The 17,124-nt window shown below is 45.8% G+C and overlaps 1 protein-coding gene across 2 annotated transcripts in view; it reads right to left on the bottom strand.

Annotated features, from left to right (window-relative positions):
* Positions 1-17,124, bottom strand: part of NTNG2 (netrin G2) — a 191,347-nt gene that overhangs the window by 42,333 nt on the left and 131,890 nt on the right. For both annotated transcript variants that reach the window (XM_056540497.1, XM_056540496.1), the window contains 2 exons: positions 11,925-12,097; positions 6,818-6,841 (listed from right to left, as the gene is read on the bottom strand). In XM_056540497.1, the coding sequence (XP_056396472.1) occupies positions 6,818-6,841; positions 11,925-12,097 (197 nt within the window). The remainder of the gene's footprint in view (positions 1-6,817; positions 6,842-11,924; positions 12,098-17,124) is intronic.

Here is a 17,124-nt window from a genome sequence, read left to right as displayed (position 1 = left end):
GCAAAAATATAACTCACAGCATGAACAGACATGCTGAGCTTTGTTGTTTTGCACCATCTGGCGGTGGCGTTAACTTGTGGGACAGCCATGGACTCACATGTACTGACTATGGCTGCAGCCGCATACTGGTATATAAAGGAAAACTGTAGTTGTATATAACTTATCCCCTATTCAAAGGATAAGGGATGGTATAGATCGCGGGGGGTCCGACCTCTGAGCCCCCCCGCGATCTCCTGTGCGGGGCCTGGCTGTCTACATGAAGGAAGCGTTTTGTCACCACATGACGCGGCGGCCGACACATCTCTATGGGACATATGGGGGGGTGTTGGACACTGCGTCATGCTGGGGGCACGCCCCCTTCCTGTGCACTGCCAGGGCCCCGTACAGGAGATCATGGGGGACCCTAGCGCTCGGACCCCCCGCGGTCTAGGGGATAAGTTATATACCACTACAATTTTTTCTTTAAGAAATATTTTAGTGAGCTCCCCCTAGTGGTGGCTGCAGCCATGTAGAATTTTATCATGTAACTTTATGGTAAAGAAAAGCAGAGGATCCGGTGCTGTGTATCAGGAAGACTGAGCTCTGACTTCATATATATTCTAGTCCAGTGGTGTCTGAACTGTGGACCGCTAGCCGTTGTAAAACTACAAGTACCAGCATGCTGGGAGTTGTAGTTTTGCAACATTTGGACCTGCACAGCATGCTGGGAGTTGTAGTTTTGCAACATCTGGACGTGCTCAGCATGCTGGGAGTTGTAGTTTTGCAACATCTGGACGTGCTCAGCATGCTGGGAGTTGTAGTTTTGCAACATCTGGACCTGCACAGCATGCTGGGAGTTGTAGTTTTGCAACATTTGGACCTGCACAGCATGCTGGGAGTTGTAGTTTTGCAACATCTGGATGTGCTCAGCATGCTGGGAGTTGTAGTTTTGCAACATCTGGACCTGCACAGCATGCTGGGAGTTGTAGTTTTGCAACATCTGGACCTGCACAGCATGCTGGGAGTTGTAGTTTTGCAACATCTGGACGTGCTCAGCATGCTGGGAGTTGTAGTTTTGCAACATCTTAACGTGCACAGCATCCTGGGAGTTGTAGTTTTGCAACATCAGAACGTGCTCAGCATGCTGGGAGTTGTAGTTTTGCGAAATCTGGACATGCACAGCATGCTGGGAGTTGTCGTTTTGCAACATCTGGATGTGCACAGCATGCTGGGAGCTGTAGTTTTGCAAAATCTGACGGTCTACAGTTTGGATACCACTGCCCTTCGACTATTGTATCTTTTTTAGTGCATGTAGCTTGTATGTACTGACTATGACTGCAGCCGCATACAGGTTCATTTAGAAATCTTATAGTGAGCTCCCCCTAGTGGTGGCTGCAGCCTTGTAGAATTTTATCATGTAACTTTATAGTGAAGAGAAGCAAAGAACTCTGACTCTATTCTTGCCCAGTGGTCTCCAAACTGTGGACCTCCAGCTGTTGCAAAACTACAACACCCAGCATGCCCGGACAGCCGTTGGCTGTCCGGGTATGCTGGGAGTTGTAGTTTTGCAACATCTGGAGGGGCCGCAGTTTGGAGACTTAGTTTCTACCAGGTAACCTTCATTAGAGTTGGAGAAGGGGAAGCGAGTCCCATTAAATTACGCCATCTTTATGCATCAACTGGATTCTGCCACGGCAAATGAGCGGAGGATTTGTGCCTGGGCCCCCGGTGCCCGCTCCCGTCACCCGCTGATGAATTGCTTAGTAATTTTACTTGTGCGGAGACAGGACATGTAATAGAACAGCGGCGGCACGACCGCCTGCAGATTTATAGCGTTCTGATGCCCGGGAAAAAGCCTCTCAGAAGTACTTAAAGCAGAAGAAACGTTACCTATCAGGTCAAGTACCAATCCCTGTGCCTGCATTTTGGCACCACATCCTATATGGTTGCTATAAAAAAGTAAGTGAACCCTTTGTATTTTCCTGGATTTCTGCATACATTGCTTAAAATAAATGAATAAATAAAATAAAAAAAATTTAAATAAAATAAATAAATAGGAAATAAATAAAAATAAATAAAATAAAATTTTAATAAATAAAAATTTTAATAAATAAATAAAAAAATAAAAAATTAGACAAATTAATTAAATAAATATTTAAATAAATAAATAAAATAAGTAAATAGGAAATAAATAAAATTAAAATGTAAATAAATAAATAAAAATAAAAAATTAGACAAATTATTTAAATATTTAAATAAATAAATAAAATAAGTAAATAGGAAATAAATAAAATAAAATTTAAATAAATAAAAATTTAAATAAATAAAAAGATAAATAAAAAAATTAGACAAATTAATTAAATAAATATTTATATAAATAAATAAAATAAATAGGAAATAAATAAAAAATGTAAATAAAATAAATAAAAAAAATTTAACAAATTAATTAAATTCATATTTAAATAAATAAATAAATACAAATTTAAATAAGTAAATGCCCTATGTCACCGTGATAGACAAACACAATATAGGTAAACTAATAAGGCCAGGTTCACACTGCGTTTTTTGTTTCCGTTTTTTTGTATACTATTGTATATTGCTTAAAACGAATGCCATGCAGTATAATCCGTTTCTCTTTACATTATAAAGAAAAATGTATTGTCATTTTATTTATTTTTTTGCTGTACATAATGGTGCGGTTGACCATGATTTTGCATAAAGCCAAGTTAAAACGTACTGTAGACAAATACACAGCGTGAATTCAGCCCAAGATCACACTCACATGGCGGAATTCCTGAGCGCAATCAGGCGAACGAAAATCTGCTTGGAAATTCCGTTGCAGCAGAGTTCTATTGTTTTTATTGGCATTCTGATGCGCCGTACACATGGTGGAATTTCCACAGCGGTAAACATCCACTGCAGAAATCCTGATTGCGGAAAAAATTGAAATGTCTATCCTTTCTGCGGAATCCGCTGGACACATGCATTGGGGTCTATGAAGATGACGCATTCCTGGACGGTCCTAGCACCAGCATGTTGTGCCAGTGCCCGCAGTCTGCGGAATGTCCGTCTGGAAATTTTCCTAACCCTAACACAGACCGTTGCATTGTTTATTACTTAAACTGAGCACACTGAGTAAACATCTACAGTGCAGGGAGAAAAAGTGAGTTAAAGGGGTATTCCAGGAAAAAACTTTTTTTTATATATATATATATATATATATATATATATATATATATATCAACTGGCTCCAGAAAGTTAAACAGATTTGTAAATTACTTCTATTAAAAAATTTTAATCCTTTCAATAATTATCAGCTGCTGAAGTTGAGTTGTTGTTTTCTGTCTGGCAACAGTGCTCTCTGCTGACATCTCTGTCTGTCTTGGGAACTGCACAGAGTAGAAGAGGTTTGTTATGGGGATTTGCTTCTACTCTGGACAGTTCCCGAGACAGGTGTCATCAGAGAGCACTTAAACAGAAAAGAACAACTGAACTTCAGCAGCTCATAAGTACTGAAAGGATTAATATTTTATAATAGCTGTAATTTACAAATTTGTTTAACTTTCTGGAGCCAGTTGATATATAAAAAGAAAGTTTTTTCCTGGAATACCCCTTTAAACCTTTGAATTCAATATCCTGTAGATCCTGTAGTGGCCGATAAGATCTGTACAGCATTGTGCACCTTAATGATATGGGTAAAGCCCCAATGATCTCCGCACTTCACATCTCATCTTCTTTGAACAAAGACATCAGTAACACAGGATCACATGCCTTTTCTCCCTGCACTGTGGATGTTTACTCTATGTAAGACATGATGAGCAGATATGACGTAATGAACAGTAAAACGGTGGTTATTCCGGAGCTCGTTAAGATATTTGATAAATCTGGGTTATAGTGTTTGTCTATAGTGACCTGGAGATCTATTAGATCACATTTTACTAGGAATCAATTCAGGAATTCCATAAATTACAAAGGGTCCACTGTAGGGGGCACCGCAGTATATATGGAATCTGGGTCTATAGTAACTGTATGGGGCACCGCAGTATATATGGAATCTGGGTCTATAGTAACTGTAGGGGGCACCGCAGTATATATGGAATCTGGGTTTATAGTAACTGTAGGGGGCACCGCAGTATATATGGAATCTGGGTTTATAGTAACTGTAGGGGGCACCGCAGTATATATGGAATGTGGGTTTTCAGTAACTGTAGGGGGCACCGCAGTATATATGGAATCTGGGTTTATAGTAACTGTAGGGGGCACCGCAGTATATATGGAATGTGGGTTTTCAGTAACTGTAGGGGGCACCGCAGTATATATGGAATGTGGGTTTATAGTAACTGTAGGGGGCACCGTAGTATATATGGAATCTGGGTTTTCAGTAACTTAGGGGGCACCGCAGTATATATGGAATCTGGGTTTTCAGTAACTGTAGGGGGCACCGCAGTATATATGGAATCTGGGTTTTCAGTAACTGTAGGGGGCACCGCAGTATATATGGAATCTGGGTCTATAGTAACTGTAGGGGGCACCGCAGTATATATGGAATCTGGGTTTATAGTAACTGTAGGGGGCACCGCAGTATATATGGAATCTGGGTCTATAGTAACTGTAGGGGGCACCGCAGTATATATGGAATCTGGGTCTATAGTAACTGTAGGGGGCACCGCAGTATATATGGAATCTGGGTCTATAGTAACTGTAGGGGGCACCGCAGTATATATGGAATCTGGGTCTATAGTAACTGTAGGGGGCACCGCAGTATATATGGAATCTGGGTCTATAGTAACTGTAGGGGGCACCGCAGTATATATGGAATCTGGGTTTTTGGTAACTGTAGGGGGCACCGCAGTATATATGGAATCTGGGTTTTTGGTAACTGTAGGGGGCACCGCAGTATATATGGAATCTGGGTTTTTGGTAACTGTAGGGGGCACCGCAGTATATATGGAATCTGGGTCTATAGTAACTGTAGGGGGCACCGCAGTATATATGGAATCTGGGTTTTCAGTAACTATAGGGGGCACCGCAGTATATATGGAATCTGGGTTTTTGGTAACTGTAGGGGGCACCGCAGTATATATGGAATCTGGGTTTTTGGTAACTGTAGGGGACACCGCAGTATATATGGAATCTGGGTTTTCAGTAACTATAGGGGGCACCGCAGTATATATGGAATCTGGGTTTTTGGTAACTGTAGGGGGCACCGCAGTATATATGGAATCTGGGTCTATAGTAACTGTAGGGGGCACCGCAGTATATATGGAATGTGGGTTTTTGGTAACTGTAGGGGACACCCCAATCTGTCTGGAATCTGGGTCTATAGTAACTGTAGGGGGCACCGCAGTATATATGGAATCTAGGTTCATACTTTGGAATACAAATAAAAAATCAAATCCATCAACCAACCTACTTGTTTATGGTTTTCATAATAATAATAATAATAATAAAATAATAATAAATATATATATATGCATATTAAACATAATTAGAATATATATATATATATATATATATATAAATAATGATATATATATATAAAATAAATTATTAATAGTTTATTTATTTTGAGGGGGGGTTTATAGGGGGTTCCATCATGTGGCCCCGTAATCTGTATAGGCCAGAGGAGGGGGGCCCATTGCATGTCCCGGGCACCTTCAGAGCTTACAGGAACACAGTATCAGGTGGTTGGGGCCATTGCTAAGCTGGTTACAGCACTAAGCAGCTATGAGGGTTGGTGGGGGAGGGGGGGGGTGGCTGGCGCCTGCTTTACTGTAAGTCACAAACCTGTCGTAGTGATGGAAACGAGGGCGGTACGAGAGGATTTTAGGTCCCCTGTATGGACGTGTCTGGCTGTGGTGACCTCGGGCCTCCCAGTGTCTGATACTAGAGAGACACAAAGACAAAATATGTCTATTGACCGCGAGTTCTCAATGCCTGGTGGAGGCTGCGCAGCTCAGGATTATTCTGTATAGTTCCTAGGCCAAAGCTGGTGGCATACTCCAATCGCATCCAGAGCTGCATCCAAAATTCTATTAGATTCCATTAGATTGACATCACATCCCACTGCTTCCCCAGGTGGCTTAGTGTTAGCATAGAGCAGTGGTCTTCAAACTGTGGCCTGACAGTTGTTGCAACACTACAACTCCCAGCATGCCCGGACAGCCAACGGCTGTCCGGGCATGCTGGGAGTTGTAGTTTTGCAACATCTGGAGGGCCACAGTTTGGAGACCGCTGGCGTGTGGAGCATGCTCTAGTACAGTGGTCTCCAAACTGTGGCTCCTCAACTGCTTGCACAACGACAACTACTCCGGGCATGCTGAGAGTTGTAGTTCTTGCAACAGCTGGAGAGCCACGGTTGGAGACTACGACCTTAGCGAAAACCTTTCCCGCACGTCCCTAGAAATCACGGCTTCTTGATGTGATTTGCAGTTTCATCATCCTGCCATTAGGTGGTGCTGCTGAGACGCAAACATTTTCAGCCAAATAGTAAATTAAAACATTAATAAAAAAACAATTAAAAAAAATGAAAAAAATGTAAATCAAAACGGATCATGAAAAAAAATAATATTAATTAATGAATGACATTTTTTAAATTTTTTTTTTAGAATCGCCCCCCAAATTTCAGTTTACCAGATTCTGAAGACCATGTTCTGCCGCCGGAAGCAGCTGATTACCAATAACAATAGCGCACGCACACTTACACACTCACGTCTATGAGCGCACGCCACACCACGTACCACGTCACCGACACCGCTACGAGGGCGCAGGGAGGAGACATGAGAGGTGGGATGCAGATGGAGGGGACAAGACACAGGAATACGAGGGATCTACTCACTGCCCAGGGAACCCGACGCGGCACCTAGAGGGAGAGAAATAAAGGAAAAAAATAAACATTACTTGGGAGGCGGCGAGGGACTGCGCCAAAGAACGCTGGTGTTTCCTCAATCGGTTCCGACACAAGAACTGGAATAGAGTTTTGGTTAATGGTACAAAACAGTGGTCTCTAAACTGTAAACCGCCAGATGTTGCAAAACTACAACTCCCAGCCGTTGGCTGTCCGGGCATGCTGGAAGTTGTAGTTTTGCAACATCTGTAGGTCCACAGTTCTCAACAAAATCCTCTCTAGGCCCTCCCCCAGCCCCCCTCCCCCCGCCTGTCCTGATTCCAGTGTGTACAGTCATGTGACCGCACAGCAGATGGGCTTCGCGGTCACATGACTGCGTTTCTAATCTGACAGATTAATTTTCCCATGTAGCAGTGGGAGGATTCACTGGGATTACTGCACGTGTCCGCCGACGCCCCCCCCCAGGAAGTTCAGGACAGACTTTACCAATTCCGATAACTCTGCTTACTGTCAGTGAATAGGAATATTTTGGTTTAAATGTTCTATGGATCCAGTGTGAGGGTGTCACGTGTTCTATGGATCTAGTGTGAGGGTGTCACGTGTTCTATGGATCTAGTGTGAGGGTGTCACGTGTTCTATGGATCCAGTGTGAGGATGTCACATGTGTTCTATGGATCCAGTGTGAGGATGTCACGTGTTCTATGGATCCAGTGTGAGGATGTCACGTGTTCTATGGATCTAGTGTGAGGATGTCATGTGTTCTATGGATCCAGTGTGAGGGTGACACGTGTTCTATGGATCCAGTGTGAGGATGTCATGTGTTCTATGGATCCAGTGTGAGGATGTCATGTGTTCTATGGATCCAGTGTGAGGATGTCACGTGTTCTATGGATCTAGTGTGAGGATGTCATGTGTTCTATGGATCCAGTGTGAGGGTGACACGTGTTCTATGGATCCAGTGTGAGGATGTCACATGTGTTCTATGGATCCAGTGTGAGGGTGTCACGTGTTCTATGGATCTAGTGTGAGGATGTCATGTGTTCTATGGATCCAGTGTGAGGGTGACACGTGTTCTATGGATCCAGTGTGAGGATGTCACGTGTATTCTGTGGATCCAGTGTGAGGGTGTCACGTGTTCTATGGATCTAGTGTGAGGGTGTCACGTGTTCTATGGATCCAGTGTGAGGGTGTCATGTGTTCTATGGATCCAGTGTGAGGATGTCACGTGTTCTATGGATCTAGTGTGAGGATGTCATGTGTTCTATGGATCCAGTGTGAGGATGTCACATGTGTTCTATGGATCCAGTGTGAGGGTGTCACGTGTTCTATGGATCTAGTGTGAGGATGTCATGTGTTCTATGGATCCAGTGTGAGGGTGACATGTGTTCTATGGATCCAGTGTGAGGATGTCACGTGTATTCTGTGGATCCAGTGTGAGGGTGTCACGTGTGTTCTGTGGATCCAGTGTGAGGGTGTCACATGTATTCTGTGGATCCAGTGTGAGGGTGTCACGTGTTCTGTGGATCCAGTGTGAGGGTGTCACGTGTGTTCTGTGGATCCAGTGTGAGGGTGTCACATGTATTCTGTGGATCCAGTGTGAGGGTGTCACGTGTTCTGTGGATCCAGTGTGAGGGTGTCACGTGTATTCTGTGGATCCAGTGTGAGGGTGTCACGTGTGTTCTGTGGATCCAGTGTGAGGGTGTCACATGTATTCTGTGGATCCAGTGTGAGGGTGTCACGTGTATTCTGTGGATCCAGTGTGAGGGTGTCACGTGTATTCTGTGGATCCAGTGTGAGGGTGTCACATGTTCTATGGATCCAGTGTGAGGGTGTCACGTGTATTCTGTGGATCCAGTGTGAGGGTGTCACGTGTATTCTGTGGATCCAGTGTGAGGGTGTCACATGTATTCTGTGGATCCAGTGTGAGGGTGTCACGTGTTCTGTGGATCCAGTGTGAGGGTGTCACGTGTATTCTGTGGATCCAGTGTGAGGGTGTCACGTGGGTTTTGTGGATCCAGTGTGAGGGTGTCACGTGTATTCTGTGGATCCAGTGTGAGGGTGTCACGTGTTCTGTGGATCCAGTGTGAGGGTGTCACGTGTATTCTGTGGATCCAGTGTGAGGGTGTCACGTGTGTTCTGTGGATCCAGTGTGAGGGTGTCACATGTATTCTGTGGATCCAGTGTGAGGGTGTCACGTGTTCTGTGGATCCAGTGTGAGGGTGCCACGTGTATTCTGTGGATCCAGTGTGAGGGTGTCACGTGTGTTCTGTGGATCCAGTGTGAGGGTGTCACATGTATTCTGTGGATCCAGTGTGAGGGTGTCACGTGTATTCTGTGGATCCAGTGTGAGGGTGTCACGTGTATTCTGTGGATCCAGTGTGAGGGTGTCACATGTTCTATGGATCCAGTGTGAGGGTGTCACGTGTATTCTGTGGATCCAGTGTGAGGGTGTCACGTGTATTCTGTGGATCCAGTGTGAGGGTGTCACATGTATTCTGTGGATCCAGTGTGAGGGTGTCACGTGTTCTGTGGATCCAGTGTGAGGGTGTCACGTGTATTCTGTGGATCCAGTGTGAGGGTGTCACGTGGGTTTTGTGGATCCAGTGTGAGGGTGTCACGTGTATTCTGTGGATCCAGTGTGAGGGTGTCACGTGTTCTGTGGATCCAGTGTGAGGGTGTCACGTGTATTCTGTGGATCCAGTGTGAGGGTGTCACGTGTATTCTGTGGATCCAGTGTGAGGGTGTCACGTGTATTCTGTGGATCCAGTGTGAGGGTGTCACATGTATTCTGTGGATCCAGTGTGAGGGTGTCATGTGGGTTTTGTGGATCCAGTGTGAGGGTGTCACGTGTATTCTGTGGATCCAGTGTGAGGGTGTCACGTGTATTCTGTGGATCCAGTGTGAGGGTGTCACGTGGGTTTTGTGGATCCAGTGTGAGGGTGTCACGTGTATTCTGTGGATCCAGTGTGAGGGTGTCACGTGTTCTGTGGATCCAGTGTGAGGGTGTCACGTGTATTCTGTGGATCCAGTGTGAGGGTGTCACGTGTATTCTGTGGATCCAGTGTGAGGGTGTCACATGTATTCTGTGGATCCAGGGTGAGGGTGTCACGTGTTCTGTGGATCCAGTGTGAGGGTGTCACATGTATTCTGTGGATCCAGTGTGAGGGTGTCACATGTATTCTGTGGATCCAGGGTGAGGGTGTCACGTGTATTCTGTGGATCCAGTGTGAGGGTGTCACGTGTGTTCTGTGGATCCAGTGTGAGCGTGTCATGTGTTCTATGGATCCAGTGTGAGGGTGTCACGTGGGTTTTGTGGATCCAGTGTGAGGGTGTCACGTGTTCTATGGATCCAGTGTGAGGGTGTCACGTGTATTCTGTGGATCCAGTGTGAGGGTGTCACGTGTGTTCTGTGGATCCAGTGTGAGCGTGTCACGTGTTCTATGGATCCAGTGTGAGGGTGTCACGTGGGTTTTGTGGATCCAGTGTGAGGGTGTCACGTGTTCTGTGGATCCAGTGTGAGGGTGTCACGTGGGTTTTGTGGATCCAGTGTGAGGGTGTCACATGTATTCTGTGGATCCAGTGTGAGGGTGTCACGTGTTCTATGGATCCAGTGTGAGGGTGTCACGTGGGTTTTGTGGATCCAGTGTGAGGGTGTCACGTGTGTTCTGTGGATCCAGTGTGAGGGTGTCACGTGTTCTGTGGATCCAGTGTGAGGGTGTCACGTGGGTTTTGTGGATCCAGTGTGAGGGTGTGACACTATATATCCGCATCCATGTGACATACAGGAGCAGCACGGCCAGTCAGCGGTTAAATCCCCCCGGGAAGGGCAGAGCGGGGGACGCAGAAGAAACCTTAAAAAAAATATAGAAAAATAGGAAAAAAACTCCAGAGAACAGGGATGTGCGGCTGCACCCGGCCGGTGGTTGTCAGCCGCTTTGAAGGGATACAGACTGCTGACAAGCTTGTTCTCTTTGAAATCCTCCTCCTCGTCTTGTCTCGGTGACACCACAGTCTCCGCGCTCTCGGGGCTTTGATCAATTTAAAGTGCAGATGTTTAAAGAGAGAGCGGAGGGTGGCGGGCGGCTGTCTCCTGGAAAACTCAGGAACCCACTCCTTAACCAGGGTCTGCAATGACAACCTATAGACAGAGGTGGCGCTGTTAATCCCTGTAAGTTGCAAAACTACAACTCCCAGCATGCCAGGACAGCCTTTGGCTGTCCGGGCATGATGGGAGTTGTAGTTTTGCAACTTACAGGGATAAACAGCGCCACCTCTGTCTATAGGTTGTCATTGCAGCTCAGCTCCATTGACAAAGAATAAAGCCGAGATGCAATCCCACTCACAACCTGCAGGCAGGGGTGGCGCTGTTACTGGAAGGAAGCCATGTTTGTTTGTTTTTAAGAAATATATCAGTGATCATCATTAAAAGGATTCTACAGTAATAGAAAAACAGAGCTAATTTCTTCCATAAAACAGTGCCATGTTTGTCTTCAGGTTGTGTGTGGTATTGCAACTTATAATCACCATTACATTTTTATTGCCTTATAATCACCATTACAATGTCGCTAGGGTAACCGATGACATCATAGGTGTAGTGACCTCATCGTGCCTTTATAGTTGGTGGCACTGTAGCTTATTATGGCACTTAAAGGGGAAGTGTATCCTTAAAGAAACGCCCTACACCATCACTAGTCCTACAGCGCCATCTGTTTTTTTCCAGCCCAGATGTATCCATGTGATGTCATGTGATCACCAGCCTTACCCGCAGGAAATCAGAGAGGAATTGGTCAGGGACTTCCTGTGAACTACAGGATGATATAATCACCTATCAGATCCCTCCTTGCAGCTCCCACATGACCCAGTTACAGTAATGAAGCATATGGATGCAGCTGTGCTGGAATGAAACAGATAGCGCTGTAGGAGTAGCGATGGTGAGTGTGCATGATATGGGCAGGAAAATAAAAATCTGGAGTGCTTCTTTACCAGTGTACTGACCCTTGGCATCACAGGGGGAGTGACATCACACATGTGACATCATCATTTAAAGCTTCTCCTCTTATTGAAATGTATCGCCATCTTGTGGGCGGATTTTACTTACAGGAATTCGGCGATCCGTGAGGCAGAGGAGTGTAGGACCCCGCCCGCCACGACCGGTTGCGGAAATTCTTCTTGCACCTGCCGCAGTCCTGCCCGGTGGTGTTGTGCTCACACTCGCACTGCAGAGCCCCATCTCGGAAGTTGCACCCGTTGGAGTGTAGGTTACACTTACACCTGAGGAAAAAGGATAATCACGTAAATAATCCACAGTCCACCAGGGCGGAGGTATTTATCTGCAACCAAGCAAGACGCTGCAAAAGTTGTAGTTTTGCAACATATGGCGGTCTTCAGTTAGGATACCACTGCCCTAAGGCTATTGTACCTTTTTAGTGCATGTAGCTTGTATGTACTGACTATGACTGCAGCTGTATACAGGTTTATTTAGAAATCTTATAGAGAGCTCCCCCTAGTGGTGGCTGTAGCCTTGTAGAATTTTATCATGTTACTTTATGGTGAAGAGAAGCAGAGGACTCTGTCTTCATGTAATCTAGTCCAGTGATCTCCAAACTGTGGACATCCAGTCGTTGCAAAACTACAACTCCCAGCATGCCCGGACAGCCAACGGCTGTCCGGGCATGCTAGGAGTTGTAGTTTTGCAACAGCTGGAGGTGCACAGTTTAGGGATCACTGTTCTATTCCTCACTAATTTCCTTCTAATTTGCTCCTATCAGCAGGGGGCGGTACATCACTGACATCATTTTAGGGCCCCCTAGAGTCGACTGACAAGGGGCCCGCTCCGGAGTCAGACACCAGGCAGCGCTGCACGCGCACAGAGCTGCTCATCTCCGCCGAGGATCCTTTGAAATATCATCCATTATTATATATTTACGAGGAGTCGGGGAGACGGCGCAGGAATTAGTAATTTTTTTTCCGTGTTTGATCTGGAATGAGAGGTCCCACGGCTTAGATGTAAATTTTATAAGCTTTACAGGAAGAAGAGCGGATCGTGAATTGGTTAAACGTGCGGCTTACCGCGACAGCGAGGGGCAAAGTCACCAGGATAGGGGAATGATGGGGGTAGTGCTATTGTGGGGGAGGGGGAAAGGGGTCACCAACAGTACAGAGTATTTCAGGAGAACAGTATACTGATCTTGTCGGAGGGTACAGATTGCAGGTCATATAGTACAGGGAGCGGAACCCCCCCCCCCCTCCACACAGGGTGAGAGTTATATAGTAGAGGAGCAGGGTCCACAGCAGTACAGAGTATTTCAGTAGAGGAGTGTGCTGATCATGTGGAGGTCACAGGGTGAGAGTTATATAGTGGAGGAGCAGGGTCCACAGCTTTACAGAGTATTTCAGGAGAGGAGTGTGCTGATCATGTGGAGGTCACAGGGTGAGAGTTATATAGTGGAGGAGCAGGGTCCACAGCAGTACAGAGTATTTCAGGAGAGGAGTGTGCTGATCATGTGGAGGTCACAGGGTGAGAGTTATATAGTGGAGGAGCAGGGTCCACAACAGTACAGAGTATTTCAGGAGAGGAGTGTACTGATCATGTGGAGGTCACATGGTGAGGATTATATAGTGGAGGAGCAGGGTCCACAGCAGTACAGAGTATTTCAGGAGAGGAGTGTGATGATCATGTGGAGGTCACAGGATGAGAGTTATATAGTGGAGGAGCAGGGTCCACAGCAGTACAGAGTATTTCAGGAGAGGAGTGTGCTGATCATGTGAAGGTCACAGGGTGAGAGTTATATAGTGGAGGAGCAGGGTCCACAGCAGTACAGAGTATTTCAGGAGAGGAGTGTGCTGATCATGTGGAGGTCACAGGGTGAGAGTTATATAGTGGAGGAGCAGGGTCCACAGCAGTACAGAGTATTTCAGGAGAGGAGTGTGCTGATCATGTGGAGGTCACAGGGTGAGAGTTATATAGTGGAGGAGCAGGGTCCACAACAGTACAGAGTATTTCAGGAGAGGAGTGTACTGATCATGTGGAGGTCACATGGTGAGGATTATATAGTGGAGGAGCAGGGTCCACAGCAGTACAGAGTATTTCAGGAGAGGAGTGTGATGATCATGTGGAGGTCACAGGATGAGAGTTATATAGTGGTGGAGCATGGTCCACAGCAGTACAGAGTATACAGGATAGTAGTGTGCCCATTTTGTGAAAGGGCACATATTGAGAATAACATAGTGGAGGAGCAGGGTTCCCCAGCAGCGCAGAGTATTTCAGAGATAAATATGCTGATTTTGGAGATGTTCGACTGAGCGTTAAAAAGTAAAAAGGTGCAGAGACGTTACTTCAAGCCCCAATGCAAAATCTGCCCCAGCCCTCCCACCTACAATGTGCTGTAATACCAGAGTCTTCTTGTGTGGCACTGAGGGCATCAGGACCCGGGTGTGACCAATACCCCTACAACCCCTCGAGCAGAGTCCCCTGCAACACAGAGTATTTCAGCAGAGTTGTGCCATTTCCTATGGTGGCAGTGACCTGGTACTAAACGGGTTAATCCCTCGACCCATCAATCATTTTGCCCTTTCTCAGCACAAGGTGATGGGTGAACATTAAGGATACGGCGCAGGGCAGGGATCAGCAGTTTATGCAGAAATCCCTGATTCGGCGGAGCATGATCTGCATTTCTGTCCTGTCCACTTGCATAGGAAACATTGAGGATGTGAATTATTTATTGTCCATGGCCGGCTGCACCCTGCACCTGCCACTCCGATCAACGAGGTTACAGTAAGACGGGCACATCTGTATACACGCCCTGCCTGCCGCTGGCACACATGAGCGAGCACAGGGCATGTTCACCCTTCTACACACAAAAACGCCTCAGGAGCTTCCACTCACTGCATAACCGAGACAGTGGACTGGAATCGCAAAGAGGGGGGTCCTAACCCAGCCTGCACTATAACACATCATAGATTAGAGGTCTCCAAACTGTGGATCTCCAGCTGTTGCAAAACTACAACTCCCAGTATGCCCGGACAGCCAACGGCTGTCCGGGCATACTGGAAGTTGTAGTTTTGCAACAGCTGGAGGTCCGCAGTTTGGAGACCACTGTCATAAATCTTCTCCTCTGTTCAGTACTAGCTAAAAATCCATATGCAAAGAGCTCCCCCTAATGGTGGCTGCAAGCTGCTAGAATTATATCATTTATTAACTAAGAAAAAAACAGAGCGCCCCCTGTATGTGAATGCACTGCATGTCCCCTATTAGAGTTGCGGCTGTCCAAGGATTGGCGCTCCCCTGTATGGATATTGGACCACTGATCCTGGAAAGGAGCATATGATCCAGAGATCAGTTTTCTGGGAGTCAATCTCAGTGTAAAGCCACATTGGAAAATCCAGTGATCAGAGTGAAAGGCAAAACTCAAAGAGGCAAAGGGGTGAACATTGTATCACTGAGCAGTGGAGAAACATGGCCTGGTCAGATGGATCCAGATCTCTATAGAGAAACATGGCCTGGTCAGATGGATCCAGATCTCTATAGAGAAACATGACCTGGTCAGATGGATCCAGATCTCTATAGAGAAACATGACCTGGTCAGATGGATCCAGATCTCCATAGAGAAACATGGCCTGGTCAGATGGATCCAGATCTCTATAGAGAAACATGGCCTGGTCAGATGGATCCAGATCTCTATAGAGAAACATGTCCTGGTCAGATGGATCCAGATCTCTATAGAGAAACATGACCTGGTCAGATGGATCCAGATCTCTATAGAGAAACATGACCTGGTCAGATGGATCCAGCTCTCTATAGAGAAACATGACCTGGTCAGATGGATCCATATCTCTATAGAGAAACATGGCCTGGTCAGATGGATCCAGATCTCTATAGAGAAACATGTCCTGGTCAGATGGATCCAGATCTCTATAGAGAAACATGGCCTGGTCAGATGGATCCAGATCTCTATGGAGAAACATGTCCTGGTCAGATGGATCCAGATCTCTATAGAGAAACATGGACTGGTCAGATGGATCCAGATCTCTATAGAGAAACATGGCCTGGTCAGATGGATCCAGATCTCTATAGAGAAACATGTCCTGGTCAGATGGATCCAGATCTCTATAGAGAAACATGACCTGGTCAGATGGATCCAGATCTCTATAGAGAAACATGGCCTGGTCAGATGGATCCAGATCTCTATGGAGAAACATGACCTGGTCAGATGGATCCAGATCTCTATACAGAAACATGGCCTGGTCAGATGAATCCAGATCTCTATAGAGAAACATGACCTGGTCAGATGGATCCAGATCTCTATAGAGAAACATGTCCTGGTCAGATGGATCCAGATCTCTATAGAGAAACATGTCCTGGTCATATGGATCCAGATCTCTATAGAGAAACATGTCCTGGTCAGATGGATCCAGATCTCTATAGAGTAACATGTCCTGGTCAGATGGATCCAGATCTCTATAGAGAAACATGACCTGGTCAGATGGATCCAGATCTCTATAGAGAAACATGGCCTGGTCAGATGGATCCAGATCTCTATAGAGAAACATGGCCTGGTCAGATGGATCCAGATCTCTATAGAGAAACATGGCCTGGTCAGATGGATCCAGATCTCTATAGAGAAACATGTCCTGGTCAGATGGATCCAGATCTCTATAGAGAAACATGTCCTGGTCAGATGGATCCAGATCTCTATAGAGAAACATGTCCTGGTCAGATGGATCCAGATCTCTATAGAGAAACATGTCCTGGTCAGATGGATCCAGATCTCTATAGAGAAACATGTCCTGGTCAGATGGATCCAGATCTCTATAGAGAAACATGTCCTGGTCAGATGGATCCAGATCTCTATAGAGAAACATGTCCTGGTCAGATGGATCCAGATCTCTATAGAGAAACATGGCCTGGTCAGATGGATCCAGATCTCCATAGAGAAACATGTCCTGGTCAGATGGATCCAGATCTCTATAGAGAAACATGGCCTGGTCAGACTGATCCAGATCTCTATAGAGAAACATGGCCTGGTCAGATATATCCAGATCTCTATAGAGAAACATGTCCTGGTCAGATGGATCCAGATCTCTATAGAGAAACATGTCCTGGTCAGATGGATCGAGATCTCTATAGAAAAACATGTCCTGGTCAGATGGATCCAGATCTCCATAGAGAAACATGTCCTGGTCAGACGGATCCAGATCTCTATAGAGAAACATGGCCTGGTCAGATGGATCCAGATCTCTATAGAGAAACATGTCCTGGTCAGATGGATCCAGATCTCTATAGAGTAACATGTCCTGGT

Source organism: Hyla sarda, chromosome 9, assembly GCF_029499605.1.
Source record: "Hyla sarda isolate aHylSar1 chromosome 9, aHylSar1.hap1, whole genome shotgun sequence".
In the NCBI taxonomy this organism is placed as follows: domain Eukaryota; kingdom Metazoa; phylum Chordata; class Amphibia; order Anura; family Hylidae; genus Hyla; species Hyla sarda.
Note: the sequence above shows the minus strand (reverse complement) of the source record. Positions and strands in the feature narration are given on the sequence as shown.